The sequence below is a fragment of the Talpa europaea genome (assembly GCF_964194135.1).
Source record: "Talpa europaea genome assembly, chromosome: 5".
Classification (NCBI taxonomy): Eukaryota; Metazoa; Chordata; class Mammalia; order Eulipotyphla; family Talpidae; genus Talpa; species Talpa europaea.
In genome coordinates this window covers 29,756,616-29,780,475 of record NC_140071.1, presented here as the reverse complement: position 1 = coordinate 29,780,475, position 23,860 = coordinate 29,756,616, and the positions used below count along the sequence as shown (strand labels likewise).

The 23,860-nt window shown below is 35.8% G+C and overlaps 1 protein-coding gene across 1 annotated transcript; it reads left to right on the top strand.

Moving 5' to 3' along the window:
- Positions 1-1,784: 1,784 nt before the first annotated feature.
- On the top strand, positions 1,785-16,237 carry FAM174A (family with sequence similarity 174 member A; the record flags this gene model as incomplete). Its single annotated transcript, XM_084233797.1, has 2 exons — positions 1,785-2,224; positions 16,099-16,237. The coding sequence occupies 2 exons, from the start codon at positions 1,785-1,787 to the stop codon at positions 16,235-16,237; spliced, it is 579 nt and encodes a 192-aa protein (XP_084089923.1).
- Between the last annotated feature and the right edge of the window lie 7,623 nt (positions 16,238-23,860).

The window sequence follows — 23,860 nt, the reverse complement described above, 5'->3', positions numbered from 1 at the left end:
TAATCATTTAGAACCATTCCTTTGAATCTGTTACTTCAGAATCACTTAGCACTTAGCATGTACCATATAACAGATTACTGGCAAGGACTGGTGCAGATACTTGAACAACTGAGAGAAGAATAACACTATTCATCAAGACAAGGAAGCAATGGTAAAAGGAGTTATTTTAAGAAAGGAAAGGTGATACATTTGGAGGTTAGTGAATAGGGTTGGGAAGATGTTGAATATTGAACTTTTTTTGAGGGGGTGGGAGTGGCATTAAATAACAACTGTCTTCCAAGTATAGCTTTAAATAAGGTTCAGAGTAAGGAAGATAGGAAATCAAAAGGAGTTATTTTATCACTAATAAATGCCAGGCTGGGAGCTGAAATGAAGGTGTGTCTTCAACCAGCTTCCTCACATGGAACTGTCTTTTGATGCCTAGTCCCTGCAAGTCCATCAGGCAGGAGTAACTACTACATCCAAGTTGCAAGAAGACACTACCCTGTCCTGTCCGCCTACCAATGATAGTCCTGTCCCAAGTTTTTACTGTAGATCCTTACTTGTCATTTATAGCACACTTTTCAGAATTCAGAATGAGGCAATTAGGTGTTGTATTAATTATACTAGAACCTAAGTGCTAAGAGGATAGAAACACAACTTGTTTACTATCCAATACTTAGCATTTAGTACAATTCTAAGACAGGAGTAAGAAATTTAAACAATTTGTTAAATGAATACAATTCTAAAAATTACATATCATTTTCGGCTTCTGGTCAGGTTTTGTTGCTGTTGTTAATATCTGCTGAAACCTAGGTTCCAAGTTATTTGGTGTCAAAGTTAAAAAGATAAGGAAAGACTTTGTTCAAGATTATCGCAGTACAGAAGTTAGACTAGCACTGTCTGAATTCAAGTTCGTAGAAAGAAATAAAGGACCTAAGAGATTTTAAGAGCAGGGGTAAGGAGCATCACAAGCCCCCGATATTTACTAAATGGTTTTACAAAAAGGAAACGTTAGCTTTTTCGCCTGGCATCATGACAGGAAGCTTTAACTTAAGGCTATGTGTCTCTTCATATTACCTTCCTACCTTTCTGGAGAGACTGAGATAAGGGCACACTATCTTCTTTGTTGCTTACATTTCAAAAGGATGCCTCCCAGGTCCTTAAAAACGACAGTAAAATAGGTAAATCTTTTTTTTTTTTTAAAGGCTTTCCTCTTACAATAGCAGAGAACAAATTTACGACAACTTTATTTTCTAAGTAAATATTCTAAAAGGGAAGCCAGAGAGAACTGCAGACAGGAGGAAAGCTGCCTAAAATTTATATTTGAACTGCGGGAAATGACAAGCTCACCTTAATCAATAACTAACTCTGTTTTTGCATTTCTGGAGCAAGAAACTCAAATCACACGCTTCCAATTTCTGATGATCCCCACATGCAGGGTCGCATCGCTAACGCAGCCCTTTTTTATTTACTTCCTTATTTGTGACCCATCCCAGAACTCGAGCCCCCGCCTAGCGACAGGGCGCGTGCGCACACCGCATGCGACTCTGACGTCACTGAATGCGCCTGCCCCTACATGTTGGCAACTGAAAGCGTCCGTGGTAGCAGTGGCTGCTGAGATGTACGAACTTCCGGTTCTCCCGGCAGCTGCTGCCTCTGCTGCCTCTGCCGCTTGCTGCGGCCGGGCCTCAGCCCGGGATTTAGGCACCCCTTCTTTTTTCTCCACTGCGCCCATGGTCCCTTCTGGAGCCAGGGCGCCGGGCCTGGCGGCTCCCGCGTGGTGAAAGGGCTGTCAGGGGACGATGAAGGCCCCGCACTGCAGCAGCTGCCTCAGCCGCCTCCTGACCTCCGCCCTCCTGCTGCTGCTACTGCTGCCAGGGTTAAGGGGGCCCTTGGCGGTGTTGCTGCAGGCGGCCGAGGCCGCGCCTGACCCTGGCCCTCCCAATGGGGGGCCACGAACCCTGCGGCCTCTGCAGCCGGGCCCCACAGCCGCCCACTCTCAGGGCCGCGCTCCAACCGAAGCCACTGGGCCTCAGGGCGCTATGGGCGGTAATGGCAGCAGCACCGGGGCGGAGATTGCCGCGGACGACCAAGGAGGCAAGGCAGGGGAGGAAGGCTCAGTGGGTGGTGGCCTCGCTGTGAGCCCCAACCCCGGCGACAAACCCATGACCCAACGAGCCCTGACAGTGTTGATGGTGGTGAGCGGCGCGGTGCTGGTGTACTTCGTCGTCAGGACAGTCAGGTGAGGCGAAGCCTCCATGAGCCTCCCCCCTCAGGGCTGAGAGTTGGGATGCCTGGCAACCTTGGAGCAAGGCAGATTTCAGTGACCAGGCATTACCCCCTCCCAACCCCTCGTATCAGGGGTGCTGCCTGAGAGAGTTTGTGAAGAGGGTCTGTGATTACCTTCGGGAGAATTTAAACCAAGTAGTTGCTCCCTTTCATTTACAAATTATAAATTAGTATCCGCCTCCAAATTTCTACCTTGCCTCAATGAACACACTTTCCTTAAAATGGAAGTAATCGTATATTCCACCACACTATCTTGTAATACCTCTTTCTTTCTGCTCTATATATTGTTGTGTACTTTGACATTTTGCCTATCAGAATGCAAACTTCTTAAAAGCAGAATTCCTATTTGGTAGCCTTTCTAAGTCTTAGAGTTGTTTGCACAAATCGGTTTTTATTTGAGTGGATTAATAGAGCAGAAGGACCTTATTATGGGTCCTTTATAAAATGTATAAGAAAAGTTCTTCCTTAACAGCAATTTCTTAGTTTTGACCTTTAACCTACCACCTAACTAATTAGATTGTACCATACAAAGTTTTCTACATTTTGTTTTGACCTGGAAAAGTGATGGTTTTGTATGGTTCAGTCTAATATGTTTTTTAGTCCTCATTAATCAGAAACATCATTCATTTTTATGGCACAAAATAGTTCAATGCAAATTGTTATCAGTTGCATGATAAGATGGGAAATTGATACCTATACAACAAAATAAATGAAATGTCATAAATATGACCCAGTTTTAATATTTGAGCAAATCTTTACTATTCTAATAACATTGTCCACTTTAATCCGAAGAAACTGTCCCAGAAAAGTAAAGTAATTTATCTGGTGTCACATGGGGCCCAATGATAATCTTTGATTTTACAGTCCACTAATTGCTTTCTTTGAATTTTTTCTTTATAAAAGATGTTTATGTCCTAACCATGTAAAACTTTTGATTAAGTAGACCAGGTTGTTTTATTGCAAGTACCAATTTATAACTAAAAGTAGATGATTGCCACTAATTTACCTACTACCCTTAATGCCTTATTAAGTTAAAAAAAAAAAAGTAACTTCAATTTGATATATTCTTTTATTACTGAAGTAAATTGTCTTATGGCATTAATCATGATATTAAAATATCCCAGATGTGTAATACAATTGATTTGTAAAAGTCTGTAACGTACTTTTTTGAAGTGGGTTATTGGGGACCATCTCTCTGAGGAAATGAATTACGGAGCCAAGTCATCACTATTGGAAGGAGCCAGCCAACAATGAGGGAGCACTGTTTAGGTAGTTTCTTCCTTTGTAAAACAGAGTAGAGAATAGGTTGTAGGAATGCACTCGTTCATTGTTTTCCAAACTATTCCACTGCTCCCCCACACTCCATAACTACCTACTCTCCTATTTAATATATTTCTTAAAATCATTTAAACCCCTTTAAATAAATTTATTGTCATGAATGGAAAACCAACATCTCAGCTTAAATAACTGACTGAAAAAGTACAGTGTAAGCCAGTGTTTGTAGACATGTGGTCCAGGAGACCCTATGAGGTGGGAGGGTTCTATAATACCTCTTCAGGGAATCTGTGAGAGCAAGACTATTTTCAAATAATATATTTTCATATAAGTTTATCAGGTACAGAAAGTTGATTGATGTACTTTCAAATTCCATGTTGCAGCTAACATTTAAGAAACACCACTTGTCAAGTTTTGGTATAGTATCAAAAAAGAATAACCACTAGTATTTGAAAAGATTATTAAAATGCTCACCCTTTTCCAAAGTCATTTTTATATAAACTTGAATATTCTTCATATACTTCAAATATTACATTGGAAATGATCGACTGTAAAACAAATCTGAAAATCCATCTGTTTTCTACTTCTATTTTTGATCTAATTCTGTTTAAACCAGATCTAATATGGTTAAATAAATTAAAGGGATATGAAAAAAATCTAAATGCCATTTTTACTATTTTTTACTGTATTTTTCATAAAAAGTCATATTGACATGTAATTATGGTAATGAAATGATAAATATTTAAAAGTTTGCTTTAACATGTTTAATATATGTGTGTATATACATATATATGTATATATATGCCACAAAATATAAGTTCTTTGGGCTCCTGAATAATTTTTAAGAATATGATGGAATCCTGAAACCTAAATATTTGAGAACCACTGGTGTAAACAAAATTATTTGAGCTAGATGCTATTGGTTTACAAAAGTCAGCAAATCCAGGTCCATTTCCTGTTAAAAGGGAAGTAGGAGATTGTGCAATGTAAAAGAAATATTACCACCAGACTGAGACTTATTAAAATAAGAAAAGATTAGAAGAAATTGAAGCAGAAATTATTTTTCTTTATTAGTCACTGTAGTCTGAATAGTGCCTTTAAAGGACCAGAATACATTGAGCATTATGTCTCTCATAATATATGGTTTTATAAAACCATATATAAAATTGGTTTTGGTTATATGAAAACAATTTTGATAACATTTTGTGAATAATGGCCCTTGCCTTAAAAGCATAGGTATTACTTATTTTTCATATATTTGTGAGATAAGTGAGATAAGTTTTGGGGATGATTTTTACTTTTTCATTTTGCTTCTATCTTATTTATAATCTATATAAAGAAGTTTTATTGTCATTGATTTTTCTCTTCATTTCTGTGAATCTTGGAAGGTTAGTCTTTTCAGATTCTGTGTGACTAATGTATGTTAACAACCAAATTCAGAACCATGGTTAAGAAAAATCACACTATATAACCATCTAATACTCTTTCTATTCAAATCCTAAACTGAGTTGGTTACCTGATGCCCAAAGCTTGCTTGATGCTAGCAATGTCTGGGCAATGTTCAGAATTCATACATTTGACTTCTAAAATATTGCTGAAAACCAATGATTTTGTGACTGCCCACCCCACCTCCAAAATATATGTGTGATAATACACTCGCATTAGTTATTTGTGCCAAGGAGGAAGAACAGACTAAAGCCATCATTTTCTTAATATGAGGTCACATTGAAGATATTTTACTTGTGAAACACTTGTACTGTGAAACTTCCAAATTGTTATTATCTAACTCAGTTGTTATTAATAAATGACTAGAAATAACTTCCAACTGAGACTGGAAATACTCCAAAGAACAAACAAGATTCTCTCTGTAGAAACTGAAAATTATGTGTAAGGAACAGAGTAGTGAGATGAACATACAATCTTTGAACAAAGTCTTTTACTTATTCTTTACTATAGCCCATGGCTGAACATCATGTACAATATAAGGTGGGCACTGAATAGTAGCCTAGTGAATACACATTCCTTAATTCTTTTTTTTTTTAAAGGTTATTTATACAAGAACTGGGGTACTAGGCCAGAGGTGCGGGAGGATGAGAGAATTCACCAGGACAGAGTGGGAAGCAGAACAGACAGACGGACCAAAAACACTGCTGAGGGGAGCAGCAGGCGCCACAGGAGAAGTCTGCTGCGCCATGTGGGTATCTCCCTGGCTTGCTGGAAATTGAACCCATGCTGCAGAGGCTGTGGACAGCTTCACAGTACTGCAGTCAACCCATTGCACCCAACCCACTGCGCTACCAGGGAGGCCCCCATTCCTTCATTCTTTATATTGCTTTATATTCCTTATAATTCTTTATATTGTTCTATAGACTTTATATTGCTATATATATTTGGAAATTCAAGGGAATTATCTCTTATTGGTAGAACAAAGAAGTATGAAGATTTCAATCTTATATTTCCTTCTCTATAGGACAATCTTACAGTAAAATCTATAAAGCAAGAAAATATTACTCTGTAGAATTATTATTTTTTAGAATGCCTGTTGGTTATATAAAAACAATTTTGATATCACTTGGTGAATAACAGTACTTGCCTTAAAAGCATAGGAATTACTTATTTTTTTCACCCTGGAATTGGCACTTTTTCATTTTATATTCAATATGGTGTATTGTAAGGAGACTAAGGCTTAAATTCCAACTCTGCCTCTTTTTCCTTCTGTGATTTTCTATAAGTCACTTCACTTCTCCAGTTGATTTCCTACTGTGAAATGGGAATAATAGAAAGTTTTTTTATATAGTGGCGATGAGATGAAAATTTAATATGTTATCCTTCATTCAGCCAATTTTTATTCAGCTGCTTAGAACTGGAAACTAGGTATCAGTTGTGAGTGAAATAGACATTTCTGTCTCCATGGCATTCAGAGAGCATTAATCAATCACATACATAATAAAGAATGTACAGAATCTATGAACAGATATTAAAGCCTATCCTGTTCATGCTTTATATATAATAAATGCATGATGTTAATTTAATTTGAATGGTTACCACACCTATAGGCTAAGACACAAAATTAGTTCTGTGGAAAAGAACCTTGCTTTGTAATGGAAATATTTTTGAGATGCTTACTTGCTATCATAATAGCTAATATTTATTAATTGTTTGTGTCTCCATTATGAGTATGCCACATACATACTGCCAAAACCTTCCAGTAGGTAATATTCCTGTATAGGTGAAGACGTTGGTGAGACTGAGCAAGGTTAAATAACAGGCAAAACCGTTTTAGAAACCAAACTCTGTCTGAACTTCTACAAGATGCGTTACCAACATGCTGCTTCCTGTGGTTGCTTAACCAATTTGAAGTTTATTGCACATAAGGATGCCTAGTTTATTTATGGAGAAAAAAACAGATGTACACAGTGCCTATTAAAAATATACGGGTTTTGTGACTATTAAAGCCCCTAAATTTCACTTTTAAAAAGTAAGTCAACTTAGCAATTTATTGTTTGTGTGCATACCAAATTGAATAATTTAGTTTCCTAACTGAGCCCCCTGCCACCCTTTCATCTTTGAAAGATTTTTTTTTAATGTCCCAGACACAGTTAAATAATGGTGATATTTTAAAGCAACTTCTGTTAATCTGACCATACATATTTCTAGCACCATGTCTTCTGAAACAAGTCTTACTGAATTATGAATGCAAGATTTGTAACAATATCTTTTCCACCAAGAACATATGTCTCCCAGAAGACATATGTTGTCAGCATTACTTGTAAAAGTAAGCTATCAATAGAAATCACTCAGTTTAGGCAAAGCCGGAGAACACTTTGATTATTTGTTTATGCATTTATTTATTCTCTATCCTTTGTTCAGTATCTGCTATTGAGCACTTACAGCCAGGCCCTGTGAAGAGAATTAGCAGTGCTCAAGATGGGAAAAGTCCTTGTCTTCATGGACCTTCTATTCCATTTGTTTATATATTTTGAAAAGTGTAGTTTTCCTAGCAAGTTTAAATGGATCTGGTTTGCTGTTAGCTATTCAGCTGCATAGTATATATTTAATGTTTTACATATATGGGGGAGACCCAGAAGCTTGCAAATGTATATAACAAGTATAAGTTCTTAAGGAATTCATATCCTTTGCAGAGATGAAACTTAACTTCCCTAAAACATTTAGTCACCCACTTAAAATAGCAAATATTAATTTGGCTTTTTGGTCAAAGGCTAAATTGTCAGGGTAGTCATGTATCAATGGCATAAAAGTCTGATAAGTCAGGATTTGGTATGAAATAATATTCTCAAGGACAACTCAGAAAAACTTTAAGAACAGAGGCTATTTATCATTTTTTATCCAGTAAGAGCACAGGGTTTGTACTCAGACATTTAGTAAATGAAGTAGGTTTTATTAGACTGAGAAAATAAATGATCTATATTCTACCAGAAGAGTCTTTATTCTAAAGCGTTTGGCTGCATTTGTTACTTCTCATTCATTCTTGAATTATTTTCTTTTATTGACTTCTGTTTCATTTCACTATCCTGATCTGATTTCATTGTAACCTGATGGGAAGTCAGACTCCCTTAGTTCTAATTCCAGCTTTACACAAGAGTATAGTATACTCTTGGTTAAGTTACATACCATCTCTAAGGTTCAACTCAGGCTTTGTGAAATAGAGAAAATGACCTATTTACAGAAAGCCATATTTAAGGAATCTTGGGAGCCTGCTGCAAAAACCTCTTGTTTATGTTCTTGTATGCCAATGGTTTGAGCAAGTCGAATATAATCACTTAGGTTCTTTTACCTTTTAGGGGCTAGGGCTTTTTGAACATCCGTATTTGCATTTTCAAATGCCAATTGCTTACTCAAAATATCTGCCGCCTGCCTGAGTAATCTAACATCTGATGGCTTTTGTCAGTCTATCTAGGAAATCAGCAAAAAGATTCAGAGGGTCCGTGTAATATATGCAAGAAAGACTGATCTGGTTCCCTAGGTTCAGGCAAGCTCTACAAGACTCGACGCGCTATTAAAGTTACCTATTGATATGCCTGGGGGGGGGTCATATAAAGTTTGTAGGTTTAAATCCAACCATGCATCACTACGTATAAGTTGTTCAAAAGAAATATTGATGTTATTTTGCTGATTAATCCTGGCTTGTTCTTGTGCGTAGTCTCCAAAACTTGCCTTCCGTTGTAAGTCTGCCCCACCAGTTAAACTCACTTTTGCAAGCATGTGCCAATCAAAAGGAGGCAACCAAATTTGTTGAAAAATATCTGGAATAGCCCAAGTGAAGGGGGTTTGGAATCCATTTTACCAAACACTGTCTCTTAGAGATTTTAAAAGTTGGAGGTCAAAAGATTGATGTTGCCGTAGCACTAGATCAGGGTTATTAGGATCAGGCATTTCCTGTACTGGAAAAGCCATTAATACTGAAGCCATTTCTGGGTCATCTGCAAAAATTGTCTTTTGTTCTTTTATAGCTTTGGTTAAGGGAGTTATACCAACAACTGATTCCCTCTGAAAAGGATTATTATGGGACCATTTATTTTTAGGGCTTTTATTTTCAGGGCAATTTTCCCTTTCATTTAGTGGTACTGAAGGTATCGAAGGCTGAGAAGTACCAGGTACTTCATATTTATGTTTAATTTCTGTTTTTAAAGTTTCCTGAAAAGATTCCAGAACCATTCATATCAAAGCCCATGTTGAAAAAACTATAGTAGGAATTTTCATACCTTGTTTATGATGCCTTTTCAAAGTCTCACTGATTCATTCCCAAGTTTCTACATCCAAAACACCTTCATCTCCGGGAACCATGGAGAGGTCTGAATGACCTAATCTAACAGCTCATTTAAGCTGTCAGTGGAGACAGCAGCTCCACTCTGTTCTAATAGGCATTTTAAAGGGGTTGTATAATGATGATGAGCCGAATTCTGCCCCATTTGTTATCCAACCTTGAATAATCCCCTTAGTCAGTTGTGACCAATGACTATAGAGGTTAACTAGAGAACACACTTACCACACACAACGTCCTTGAGGTTCTAGGGTTAGTGTCCCTGTTTGGGCGCCACTGCTGCAGACAGGACAGCCGATGAAGTTCTCTGCCATTAATGAAGACTCAGAGTCTAAATGAATTTGCAGTGAGGGGAGGCTGGGGAGAGTCTTTTGAGAGCAGCTTTGCCTTTCGCTCTCCCAGCCCAAGCTTTTATTATAGATATGAACAGTGGAACAAGAAAATAGCATGCAATTGTGCTTTTGCTTCTACAAATTAATAAGTTACTGCTGAAAACAAGTTGTCCTGGTGGGTAGGGAACATGCGCACAAGCCAGCACATTCTCAGAGAACAGGAGTCAATTCTGGGAAGTCTGTTTGCAGAACTTCTAAGGTCCTGGAACTCCATGTGCAGAGTAAACAGGTACTCTCCAAAAACTCCAGCTCCCTGCAGGGCAGCAGGCTCCCAACAAAGGAACTACACCTAGTACTCAGCATAGTTTCTGGAGCATAATTGCTCATTGAATTTCATAGTGATAATTATAATTTTTTCCTTTTCTTACTATTCATTTCTGATCTCTTCTGATCTCTTCCCCACTAGTGTCATCCCTTTTCTCTTAGAGTATAAATAATCAATCTAGGCTCTTGGGAGTACTTCTAAAGCTATCTTTTTACTCTCTTCTTTCATATGTGATAAATTGTATTTAAGCAGAAAGAAGAGAGGGAAAGAGGGAAATACGTCCATTTAAGAATGAACTATCTAAATATATTCAAATGTGAGTAGAAGGGAAAGAACCAGTAGACAAAGGAATAGTTGAAGTTAGGGAAAGGAAGGCCTTTGAGAAGACATGGAGAGAGAGAATCTAAAGCTACTATGGCAGGAATGGCATAAGCAAGAAAGGGAGAGAGATCCTCCACTGAAATGTCCTTTTTTTCTATACTTTTCATTCTCTTCTATGAGGTGCAGTGTGGTCTCCTACAACTCTAAAACTGGCCTTGCCAGGGATCATTAATAACCACATCACCTCCGTTTCATGGACACTTCTTTCCTGTTTCAAGCAATACCTTATTTCTTATTTTGACTTATGCTTTTTACTTAACTTTCTGATTTTCTTCTTACCTCTGAGTATTTATACCCCATCTTCTCCATGAAATTTTTTCTACAGGGACTCTTCTTCCCACTGTTAAGATTCTTCTACAAATCATTCCCTAAATTTCAGTGGTCTCTGGCCCTCTCCTTAACTCTGCACTTTGCCCCATATTCTCTGAATGATACATCCAAAATTCACTTCTTTAATTACCACTTTTAAGCTGTTAATTGCCTTCTGAGTTTCCATCTTGTATAGCTAGCCAATCTCTCCCTGGACTGCTCACTAGAGAAAAATAATGCCATCCTATATGCAATTTCTCAAACTAAAATCCTGAGCTACCCCAAGTCTTTCCCTTTTATTTACTATCTACATCCAGGCATCTAATTTTAATTTTTAAATATTTCTTCACTACATTACCACTGGTGAGCTTTGCGAGCATCACTTTAGTTTAGACTCATGTCGTTTGGCTGTCATGGCGTCATTCTAACCTTTTTCTCCAAGTATGTCTCTTTTTGTATACCTTCTAAACTGAAAAGACAGTGTTCCTTTTGAAATGTAAATTTTGTTTGTGCTTGTATTCCTGTATAGCTGTACAGTATAGTACCCCTAGCAACATGTGCTTTTTACAAAATAAATTTAAATTAAAATCCAGTTTATTAGATGCACTAGGCACATTTCAAGGACTTAGTAATCAGGAGTCTACTGGCTACATAATTAGACACCAATTTTTTCATCATGGCCAAAAATTCCATTGAGTAGTATTAGTCTATGACCTCTAATGGGATAAGGCTCATATTCCTTAGCTTAGCATTTAATGGTCTAAGCCTGATCCTCTTTCTTGTATATATCTTATTTTTCAGTCTCAAGTATGCCATATTTTAATGGATACCTTTTTCAAGCAAAGGGATTGTATAATTTTTCTTCCTTTTGTCTAACTCCTAGTTGTCTATAGATGAAAATAATATCACCTGAAAAGTTATCCCAGACCTCCTTGTGAATATTTACTTCCTTAGTCCATTCAGGCTGCTGTAACAAACATACTACATACTGGATAGCTTATAAACAAAGGAAATTTATTTCTTATAGTTGAGGGGGCAGTATGTCCAAACTCATGGTAACAGCACATTCAGTGTCTAGTGAGAGGCCACTTTGAGTTCATAGGCATGCTTTCTGGATGTCACCTCACCTGGTGAATATGCCATTTCTTGGGCCAATTTTACAAGAGTGCTAGTCCCATTATGAGAGCACTGCCTTCATGACTTAATTCCTCCCAGGGGTTCCACCTGCTAATGGCATTACCTTGAGTGCTGTTTTTCTCCAGGTATTTTAGACAGAAACATTCAGACCATAGCAGTTGTATTATGACATTATTTCCAGTGAACTATAATATTTGGCCTACAGAGCTGAACACAGGTGAATTGGTGGTAGGAATTTCATGGGAACTATGCCTGAGAGGAGAAAGCATACATTGTATAAAAATGAATGATGTAAAAAATACAAAAATAATAATTCAAAAAAAGAACAGTAGATTGAAACGCCACTCTGAAAGTTTTGACCAGGCAAACCTTCAAGCAAAGACTGCCCATTATAGGAGAGAATCTTCTTTTAATACCGATGGCCAACTTGGCCATACTCAGTATTGTACTGAATACAGACTCTGGGAAGGCCCTGGGATGCTGTGATAGAACAAAACTATAGGCTGCCAGTAAACTATTTTCCCCACAACAGCATCTCTTAAAGTCAGATCAGTATATGTCTACAGCTGCCATAAAGTCCCACTGACCACTGAGTTCATTTATATTGCATATTCAGTATTTGAGGCATGGGGTACCCTATAAATGTCTATTAAATCCATCTGTTCTAACTTCTTGCATAAGACTTTTGTTTCCTTGTTGATTTTCATTTTGGTTGATCTGTCCATTGATGAAAGTTGGGTGTTGAAGTCTCTACTATTATTGTTTATCTATTTTAGGTTCATTAATATTTACAGTTTTTATACTCTTGTTTAATGCATACATATTGATGAGTGTTATGTCTCCCTAATGCATTGAACCCTTTTTTTTTTTTAATGGAGGCATGTTTTTTATTTATTTATTCATTTGTTTGTTTTGTTTTTGTTTATACATGCACTGAGTACAGTCAGAAGCGCGGGAGGGTGAGAGAATTCACCAGAGCCAGAGCGGGGAGCAGAGCAGGCAGAAGGACTGAAGTACACTGCTGAGGGGAGCAGAGGGCGGCAGGAGAGGTCTGCGCGCCATGTGGGACCCTCCTCCGGTGGCCAGGGAGCAGCCGGGGATCAAACCGGCGCCGCAGAGGCCGCGGGCAGCTTTGCAACCCAGCGCTCAACCGCTGCGCCACCGGGGAGGCCCTGTATTGAACCCTTAATCATTATATAGTGTCCCTCCCTGTCTGTTCTTACCTTTTATTAATGGAAATCTGCTTTTATCTGATATAAGTTTGATTGTCTCTGCCTTTTTTAGGGTACCATTTTCTTGTAGAAATATTTTTAATCTATTGATTTGAGTCTATTTTATCTTTGGAAATCAGTTGGGTCTCCTAGAGAGAGCAAAAAGTTGAGTTTTGATTCCCATCAGTCACTTTGTACCTTTTTATTGGTGAATTCAAGCCAATAGGATTTAGGGAAATTATTGATAGAGAAATATTTATTGCCATTTTGTTATTTGTTTTCTGGGTTTTTTTTTTTTTTTTCACTTTGTTTCTGTTATTTTTTTTTTTTTTGGTTCTCTCCCCTTCCATTTTGTAAGCTTCCTGTTGTGTAGTGTTTAGATTACATTTTCATCTTCTTTGTTTCTTTTAGGTATTTTTGAGCTGAGATTATTATGTGATTAATATATCATTCTGTACTTATAACCTATGAAATTGAAGGCAAATTTATCTTGAGACTTGTGGGACAGTAACAATAGTATCCTTTTTTACAATAGTAAAAATTACAATAGTATCCATACAATAGTATTCTTTTTTTTTAAATTTACTTTACTTTATATATATTTTTGCATCATTTTTCATTTTTGCACAATGTATGCATTTTCATCTTGGTTATATTCCCCATACAATTTCCAGCCCCCTTATTTTGACCCTAATTCCTCTCCCTCCCATCCCCGACCCCCTGTAGTGTGTCTCTGGTTTATAGTTGCTTGTTCATTTTGATTTTTACTTTATTATAATTAATCATTTTCCAGGTCTCTTATTTAGGTTCTAAATTCCTGCTATGAGTGAGCCCATCCAGTATTTCTCTTTTTCTTTCTGGCTTATTTCTCTGAGCATGATCCCTTCCAGTTCTATTCATGTTGCTGCAAATTGCATGAGTTTCTCTTTTTTGATTGCTGAGTAATATTCCATTGTATATATGTATCACATCTTCTTGAACCAGTCATCTATTTTTGGGCATTTGGGTTGTTTCCATAGCTTAGCTATTGTAAATAGTGCTGCTATAAACATAGGGGTGCAGGTGCCCTTTTGAATTAATGTTTCTGTGTCTTTTGGGTAAATACCTAGGAGTGGAATAGCTGGATCATATGAAAGCTACATCTTTAGCAGGTTGAGGAATCTCCAAACAGCTTTCCATAGTGGTTGGACCAGTTTGCACTCCCACCAGCAGTGCAAGAGAGTTCCTTTTTCTCCTCATCCTCACCAACATGTGTTGTAGCTAGTTTTTTTAATATGTGCCATTCTCACTGGTGTAAGATGGTATCTCATTGTAGTTTTGATTTGCATTTCCCTGATTACAAGTGATGCTGAACATTTTTTCATATGCCCGTTGGCCATTTGCATTTCCTCTTTGGAGAAGTTCCTTTTTAGCTCTTCTGCCCATTTTTTGACTGGATTATTTACTTTGTTTTTTGTTGAGTCTCTTCCTGGTTCTGGCAAAGCTAGGTGGAGCTATGTACCGTGTACTATGTGTCTATATCTGCATCCTCTCCAGACTCCACCAACTCCATGTGCTCTTGACTGTAGGCATCTTCCAGCAATAAGCTGATATGCAAGATATATGAGATCTTAAGTTGTTTTTTGGAGTATTTATGGAGATGTTTTCCTAACATGGGTTTCTCCTCTGTGTTTTCTGCTCAGTCATTAATCCACCCTTTTACAAAAATAAGACAAAAACCTCTGTATTAGATATATATTCATTTATTAAGATTTATTCAACTTTGTCATTATGTCTAATCACATAGGACGTACATATATATAAAAAATACACAAAGTTCCTCAATCTAAGTTTGAATGTGATATAGAATAAATGAAGAATATTATGTATACTAGTGCATGCTTAATGATACCTTATAGGCATCAGTTAAAATAAAACAAAAAGAATAAATTCCCACAGGTACAACAAGTTACATTGATCGGTTTTCTCTGTTTTATAGAATAGTAAAATGGAGTTTTATTCTGCTGTGTTTATTTTATGTGGCATAATACATTTTTACATAAAATTTTATCAAGCTTACTTTAGTAGGCTGGTTTTATTTTTCTACTGTTCCTTTTAATGTTATTTAAACAGAAATAATTCTTACATACCTGAGTTTAAATGGAATATTGAGGAATTTGCATCTATATGGGGCAGGTATTTGAATCGTAAATTGAACACATAGAAGGGATCTGATCAAGGTCATTTACCTGAATATAATTCAATGTAATAAACCATATAGTTACTTCCTTTGACCCTCTTCACCTGCCATATTTACCTTTCTACACATTTATAGATGTGTCCCTGCTTTTTTATTGTCTAAGACCTAACCAAATTTATTAGCAGATTACAATATGCATGTACTACATCTAGTAGAAAAATATGTTTATATATAATTATAGGTATGTAATCATTTACACCCATAGACAAGTGTGATGAGTTGGGTGAAGCATTCATTTGTAGGAAAAAAACAATGGCTGTTAAAATACATGAATTTTAAAGTCTCCTCTACTCTGCTTAAAAATAATGCTTATTTCTTATTAAAAAAGATAAATATAGGCATTTTACTTAAAATGTCAATATATGTTCATGTGCATTATATTTTACATGTAATTTTTAATATTTTAAATATATTGTTATTGAATCAGACCAAGAATTTTGAATCCTCTCAAGAGTTTTCAATATTCCCAAAGCAAAATTACTGCATATGGATATATATGTATTTTATTACATTTGATTTTTTTTAATCATCATTTAGTTGTCATGACGATGTGGCCTTCACTGTCTATATCCTTGAACTTAGGAAAGATATTTCAGAGAAGTTCCATTTCAAGTTTAAATTCTGTTTAGCAATATATAGTTTATTTGACTTATTTTGTATGAATTAGTAACATTTACTAAAATGTGCTGTTATAATATAGGTTCTTGTTTTTAAACAGCTTGGAGTCAGATTTGAAGATTGCATTTGTATATAGGACTAAAGGAGAACACAGTCTAATATAAGTATCACCAAACTGTGTTCAAATATTTTTTCCATTGATGTGTTCTATTTAATAGGATGAGAAGAAGAAACCGAAAGACTAGGAGATATGGAGTTTTGGACACAAACATAGAAAACATGGAATTGACACCATTAGAACAAGATGATGAGGATGATGATAACACATTGTTTGATGCCAATCATCCTCGAAGGTAAGTGCCAAGCAGTTTAATTCTATACAAGTGCTTAACAGATAAAAAATAAATTTATCCTAACAGATTTTATCAGTTTTATTTAATAAAGAATGAATGAGACTTTATTATTAAGGAACTAATAAAATTCTTTATGCTACCTAAACAATGCTCATTTTGACATTTGGCTAAGCCAAAATTATAGGACTGATGGCCTATGGACTGATAGTGTAGCTGAGTCTGTTCTCAAATCTAACTAACTGAGTGTTAGAACTTTTCCTAAGAAATCACATGGATATAGACTTAGATTTAATGCAAATGGATTAATGAAAAGAGGCAATATTCTACTTAATAGGCAATATATTATTAATAATAATAATTATATTATTGTTATTATTATTCCACTCAATAAGCAACATATAGCCAATGGACTAGTACCTAAAATTAAAAAACAAAATAATGTCTTTTGGGACAAAATGAATGGACCTTGAAGTGATTGTGCTAAGTGACCTAAGTAAGGTTGAAAGGCAGATAGTGGATGTTTTCATTTCTCTGTGGACTATCGAGCACTAAAAAAAAATACTAAAAAAATACAGCAAATACAAATCTTAGACTCAGTGAAAAGGGTACTGGTACCAGAGGGAACACAGGGAAGGATGGAGGGGGCATGAAAAGGAAAGAGGTAGAGAATTGTTCGGGAAGGTACAGTGGCTGGTGAGTGAAGCACTTTTACATCTGGTGTAGAAAAATGTAACCCAAAGGTTATACAGACAATTTAATTTTTTAAAAAGTATTAGAGATTAGTAATATGAACAAAACCAAATCTATTCATTCATTAAGGACTCAGTCTCTTAGTGAAAACAAACATGAATAAAATGTATAAGATAAACATTTTGGAATATTCAAACATACCATCTGAAAAACCCTTCAATTGCTTATAAAGTATTGCACAATTCTTAGTGCATCAGTTATTGTCTGTTGCTAACTCTTCTTTAGGTGTGAACCAGATGAAGTGGCTAGCATGCTTTTGGAGGCCAATGTGTGTAATACATACTTATCTTTATGCAGTAGAATCACAGGAAGAATGATGTAAAATTCAGTAAATTTCTAAGTCTGACTGAAGGAATAACACAGCATTTCTCTCATCTTGGCTCACCCTATAGAAGGTGCCACTGAATACAATGGTGGTGGAAACTCATATTTTTATATCATTATTGTTTTTGTTTAAAATTATGCAAAGATTTTGTAGTATAAAATGTATGGTACTTGTAGTATTTTAGAAGATGAAATACTTGAGACATCTCTTTTGTATATACACAGAAAGAGAACACAAAGAACAGTTAACTTATGAACTCAGGATTGATTCCAAGAGGAACTGAATTTGCATCCCAGTTAATATATTTCAAATGTGTTTCACTAAAGACAAAGGCTGTTACAGGCAAAAGCAACTACCGAAACTTCAGTAGTTGTGAAAGATAGTAATTTGTTCAGGGAATGAAAACAGCAAAAAATGTCTGGAATATGTAGCTTCTTATATGTATACCTATATCTATACATGCAAGACTGGCATTCAACTGTGTGCACGGGGGCATGCAAGTTTTTGTTTTTGTTTTCAGAGAAATATGAAGAGTTTTGTAATCTGCTAAGGAGTTTGGGGTTAGTTTGCTTTCATTAGAGCTGTATGATGTTATTTGTCTAGAGTGTATGTAATTGGATAATCAGATTTATGTGGTAGGAGAGGTGGTATAGGAGGCAGGAGGAGCATAAAAAAGGGGACAATTTCCACTAGGTAGCTTAGCTATCTTTTATTTTGTATCATACCTCAACACAGACCTTTCTCCAACACTTAAATCCCTGTCTTGTGCTCCACGTTTCATGAATGCTACATTCCATTAGAGAGCTAGACATTAATCAGAGTTACATAAACAGGGAAAGATTAAGTGTAGAGTAGTGTGAGAACTTGTAGCTTGGGCATAGAACACTTAATCAGAAACTGATGGTCCAGAAAATTCTCTTGGAAGCGATATGTAAATTAAAACCTGAAAATGTGTAGAAATTAGCTAATAGAAAGGTAGGTATGAGGTAGGGTTTGACAGAGAACAGTAGGCACAAAGTACTAAAGGCAAAACAGTGTGTAACTATTCAAGAAACCAAAAGAAGTTAAGCAGATGCGATATTAATATGTGTCGGAATAACAGAAGGAAGGAATAAATGATTTTTGAGCTTTGTTACAGAAGGAAGGAGTGATGGGTAAGCAGAACAAGGGATCAGAAGGCATATGATGATCTGTGTTAACCAGATGGAAATATTTCTACTTGGGAAATTTAAAACATGAAATATAATCAAAGTTGCATTTTGAGGATTATTTTCTATGAATTAGGAAAGAGGAAGACGAGGAGTAACATGACTGGGAAGAAGATCATTGAGCTGGCATAGGCTGTGCTAGAGTGATATCGAGAGGTAGCGAGGAATAAATTATTTAAGAGATTTGGAAAGATATTGTTATCAAAATTTAGTCTTGTGATTAGAGGGAAAAGGTAGGAGAAATGGTAGTAATGGAGAATGTTGTTTCGGAGATGGCGATTGATAATGAAATCATCTTCAGGTGTTTGATAGTGTGACTATGTATTTAAAAATTGGAAGATGTGTAGTGTACCTATGCCTTTGTAGATTAGGAACAACAAATTGTGAACTGTGCATGCCTGTGTGCTCATTCACTCATCTATCCATCCATCCATCCAATAAATGTTGCAGCTACTTAAATAGCAACTATTTTTTAGTGACACACACGGGTCTATATGTTTGGCACACACAGAGCAACAAAACAGAAAGGAAAAAAATTCTGACTTTCTGAAGCTTAACTTCTAGTGTGGAAAAGGTGAGATTGGTGGGCTGACAGTTCATTTTCATTTTCATTTCCACTTTTCCTTCTATATCCTCCTATATTTAATTTTTTTTCTCTTTACAGAGCATTGATTTGTTCATTGCTTTTTAAAAAATGGGAATAATTTCAAATGTGTAGAAAAGCTAAAAGGATAGAAATCATACAAAGAAAACCCTTGTATGCTTTCTTATAATACAGATACAGAAAAATGCATCTACCTCATTTTTTATTTACCTGATGTTCTAATGTTTCCTCATAATTAGATTCAGGTTATGCATTCCCAGGTGAAATACAACATAGATCATCCCTCTCCTCAAATTATCATATCGGGAGACAAACAATATCCATCTGTCCTTAAATAGCAGTGGTAGTTTAGTGCATCTGTTCAAGGTTTTGTCCATTTTCCCAGTATGCTACTTCTCCCCTGTGCTACTAATAAAAGACATTTTAAATTCATGAAAATATTCTACTTCTTATCAAAATATCTCCCTAGGCTTAAAAAGCATTTATCATGATTCTAATCTTCACTATGATCATTCCAAATAATAGTTTTGCAACTTAAACATTTCCTCTCTATTTACCAATCAGCACTGATACTGCACTATAAGCAAGAGTGCTCCCGCGTTCCTTCCCTTATTTCTCTATTGGACAGTTTGGAATAAATAAATCTCTTTTTTTTTTTTTTTCAGAGGTTTATATCCCATTGCTGTGTTTGCCAATGGGATCTTCTTTAAGCTAGCTTCTGTGCCCTTGTGACTTGCTCCCATTTTTTTAAGTCCTTCCTTACATTCTGACTTAAAAAGATATTCTAGGATGACATTGTACCTGTCTTGCTCCAGACATGGAATCAGGCATCTCTCCAAGGAGATTTGGTTTCTTAGAGTGGGCACTAGGGGAGCTTTTTGCTACTAGGATGTCCTTGTATCTTGGTCCTTCTGTAGCCAAGCCTATGAAATGTATGTGAACATTAGTCCGCAGACTCATGTGTGTGTGTTTTCACAGATATACGCATGCTTGAGATAGTTCCTTCAGACCTACCATTCTTCCAGCCCAGCATATTCAAACTGCTTTCTTTCTTGCCTTCTTCCTTTTCCAGAATTGCACTCTCCTTGTTCTTTGAGGAGACTGTCTCTCAACAAAATTCTGGCGTTCACCTCCAACACATTTGCTTATTTGCTCATTCCTATAATAAAATTAATATTATCTCAGAATAGTTTTGCTTATAGCACTATAATAAACTAACCTACGAGGAATAGTTTAGAATTTATTTGCAATCTCATCCTGCCCAAAATGGAGAACATACAGTCAGGTATTGAAAATGACTTTTTTCCTCTACTCTTTGGTACGGTTATAGTAGTCATTTGAAATATTATTTAAGTCAAGTTTGCTTTCTGTTTTCAATTTCTCCCTTCCCATTGTTTGATATGAAGAATGATTCAAAAGTAAAAACTATTCAAAAATTGTTTAAAAACACTCAATGTGTATCCTGTAATGTTTCTTCTACTCCATTCTTTCTATATCACCTCTCTAAGCTAATCAGCTTCATTATTTCCTAGTTTATCTTCCCCGTAGTTATTTTAATAAATGTTGACAAGTGTTTCTTATATTCTTATGTTTCTCTTCTTCCTTACATAAGAGGGAGCATACAAATATTCTGTTTTATACTTTCTGTTATATTTTATAATATCTCTTCTAAATACTGTATCAATTCCGAGAGATAATTTCATTTTATGACGGTAATGTTATATGGTATGTATATATCTTAGTTTATTCAATCAGTTGCCTATGCATTTATAGTTTATAATCATTTTGAAATTAAAAAATAGTTTATAATTAGGGCCTCCCCTGGTGACGCAGAGGTTGAGCGCTGGGCTGGGAAGCTGCCTGCAGCTTCTGCAGCGCCCGTTGGGTCCCTGGCCACCGGCGAGGGTCCCACATGGCGCGCAGACCTCTCCTGCTGCCCGCTGCTCCCCTCAGCATTGTGTTTCATCAGTCTCTCTGTTCTGTTCCCCACTCTGGCTCTGGAGAGTTCTCTCACCCTCCCGCGCTTCTGACTGTACCCAGTGCTTGTATAAATAAATAAATAAATCTTTTTAAAAAAATCAGAAAAAAAAAGTTTATAATTATTTCAAAATTATAAAATATCCCACGATGAGTAACTCTCTGCATATATATTTTTCTATTGTATATTGTTTTCAAGTATATTTTCAGAGTAAATTTCTGGGAGTAAGATTCAGATTCAAGCAGTATGATGTCAATTTTAACCATGGAATAGAAGGTGTCTGTAAGGTATCCCAGTGAATATAAAAATTGGATGGATTCATTTTTTCATTAAAAGCCATGATAAACTTTCTGCCATGTGTCCCTAGGCACTTTGCTAAGCTCTAAGAATGCAGTGATGAACAAAAATGGAGAAAATGTCCAGCCTTATGTAGCTGACAATGTAGTAGACTAACATAAGCCAGAAATATAGACTAAAAAAATCTTAGACTTTGTAGGTATGTTAAAATGCCAGTAGGAGAGGCAACACTCTCTGGTAGGCCAGACCTATTTTTACCTCTTTTAAAATGATCAATAAGATGAATATTTCAGGACACCAAGAAATGAAGCCCAAATGGTTTTTCTGTTGTCCATTTATTTTCTTCTTCAAGCTATATTAAACATCACTTAAACAGTATCCACGCTGATTGTAGACATCTGTCAATTTTTTGAAAGCCAGTCAGATGTGGTACCACCTTTCTGTTTCACATTTTGGAGAAGGTGGGCACATTTCTTTTCTAGGAATGGATAGCAGTTTCAAAGAGTTGTGAGTGAAGGTGCATTTACATTCCTATTATCTTTTGTAGCTTAGAGATTATTTTCTATGACAAGATATACAGTCTAAATTCCATTACTTCATTTGAGGCTGATTCAGTTGCCAGGACTTTCTGATAGTCTAATGTTAATGGTAGAGATTAAGCATATTTTATTGCTATCAACTTAAACATTTTTCATCAATTTATGCAACATTTTAAATATGTTTACAGGAAATATGCATATTGATCTTATTGTGATTCACACTAATAACAAATGGTGATCATGTTGAATGTATTTGTCTCTCCCATTAAAGGGGAAAAGTCAATACCTAACATGGAGAGTATATTATAATAAGGTCTTTTAGATCTTAAAAGAGTACTTTCATCAAGGGCTTCCAAAACAGCCATAGAAATGGCAGAAGAGGCTAAGAGAATGGATGATAGTGATAGAATGTATTGGGAGGAATAAGCTCTGGGGTTCTATCACTGAACCATATGGGGAGCCTGTACAGAGTCAGGTAGCAGAACTACAGTTAGAGTGATTGTTAGTAACTTGTTAGTAAATGTACCAGACAAGACTTCTTACACGCAGAATGAAATCATCAAGATAGTCTTTTAAAGTAGTTCCTGTTGTTCTCACTTTAAAAATAGGAAAGCCAAACCTTAGAGAGTTAAGTAATGTAGGTTTCTCTTCCTGATGCAGTCTCATTCCATTTTAAATGTTGATTTGATTTATATCTTAAAGAGAATAATTCTAATTTCTATCCATTCTGCCTTCTATTGTAACACTTGCTATTACTTTTCATTTTTGAGGTGAAGACCTCCAAAATAAAGAATATAAATATTGATTTGCCTGGTTTTCCAACTGCTATGCAGATTCAGATTAGTCTACAAAGTAACTGCTGGCAATTCTTATTGGATCATCTTTTACTGATGCTGCCTTCATTGTTTAAATGCTTTCTAAAATTAGTTTCTCTTAATTTTTCCAAATTCCAACTACAAAATAACAGGAAGTAAGTCATTTCCAGTGAGGTAAATTAATTTCCTTGCTTACAGTTTTATCATAGTATAAAACTATCCTTTTGTATTCAGCTCTGTAAGAGGGGTATTTTTATTGTAACTTTTAATATTCAAAATTTAATAATAATTGTTGGTAATAAGAAATTTAGGGTCATTATTTCACAGATTTTTTGATATTAGAATGAACCATTTGCTGCCAATATGTGATTTATCTTGATTTCATAAGGGAAATTTATTATTTCATGTAACAGATCATAGATTGGCCAACTCCAGGCACAGTAAATCAGCACTTCTGTTCTTCTTTTTCATGATTCCTTGGTTCTGCCCACCTTTCTTTGTTGGCTTCATTTTTAGACCAATAATAAGATGGTTCCTGAGGTTTTATAATCACACGCAAAATGGTAACTCTCCATGGAAGTTAGGGACTAGCTCTTCTGTGTCCTATTTCTTAGAAATGAAAACAGTTTCCCCAAAATCTCTCAACAAAGTTGGTTTTTGTTTTTGCTTTCCATATAATTCACTATGTGATCATTCATAAGCTAAATATTTGTAAGAAAAATGGAAGGGATAGAAAGACGTGTCATTTGGGGTTGAATGGCTATTGAAGTACTAACCGCTATAACTACTGCCTACCACTATGTCTTTTAATCTTAGCATTAAAGTTAATACAGTCAAATTGGAAAAGGTTGTAAGTATTTGAAAATAATTGTTTGGGCAGCTTGGTTAATATAACTTCTTTTTAATTTGCTATTGATATGCCAATTTTGTATTTTAGAGGTAATTTATTTAGTTACGAAAAATCATTTTTCTAAACAAAGGAATTTTAAAACTGAAAAATATCAGTTCTAAATATCCTTTAAGATATTTCAGTCCTTTAGATAGAAACACTGATGAGTAATAAGAAACTGCACATAGCTAATTAAAATTACCTTCATTTTTGTCAAAGAAA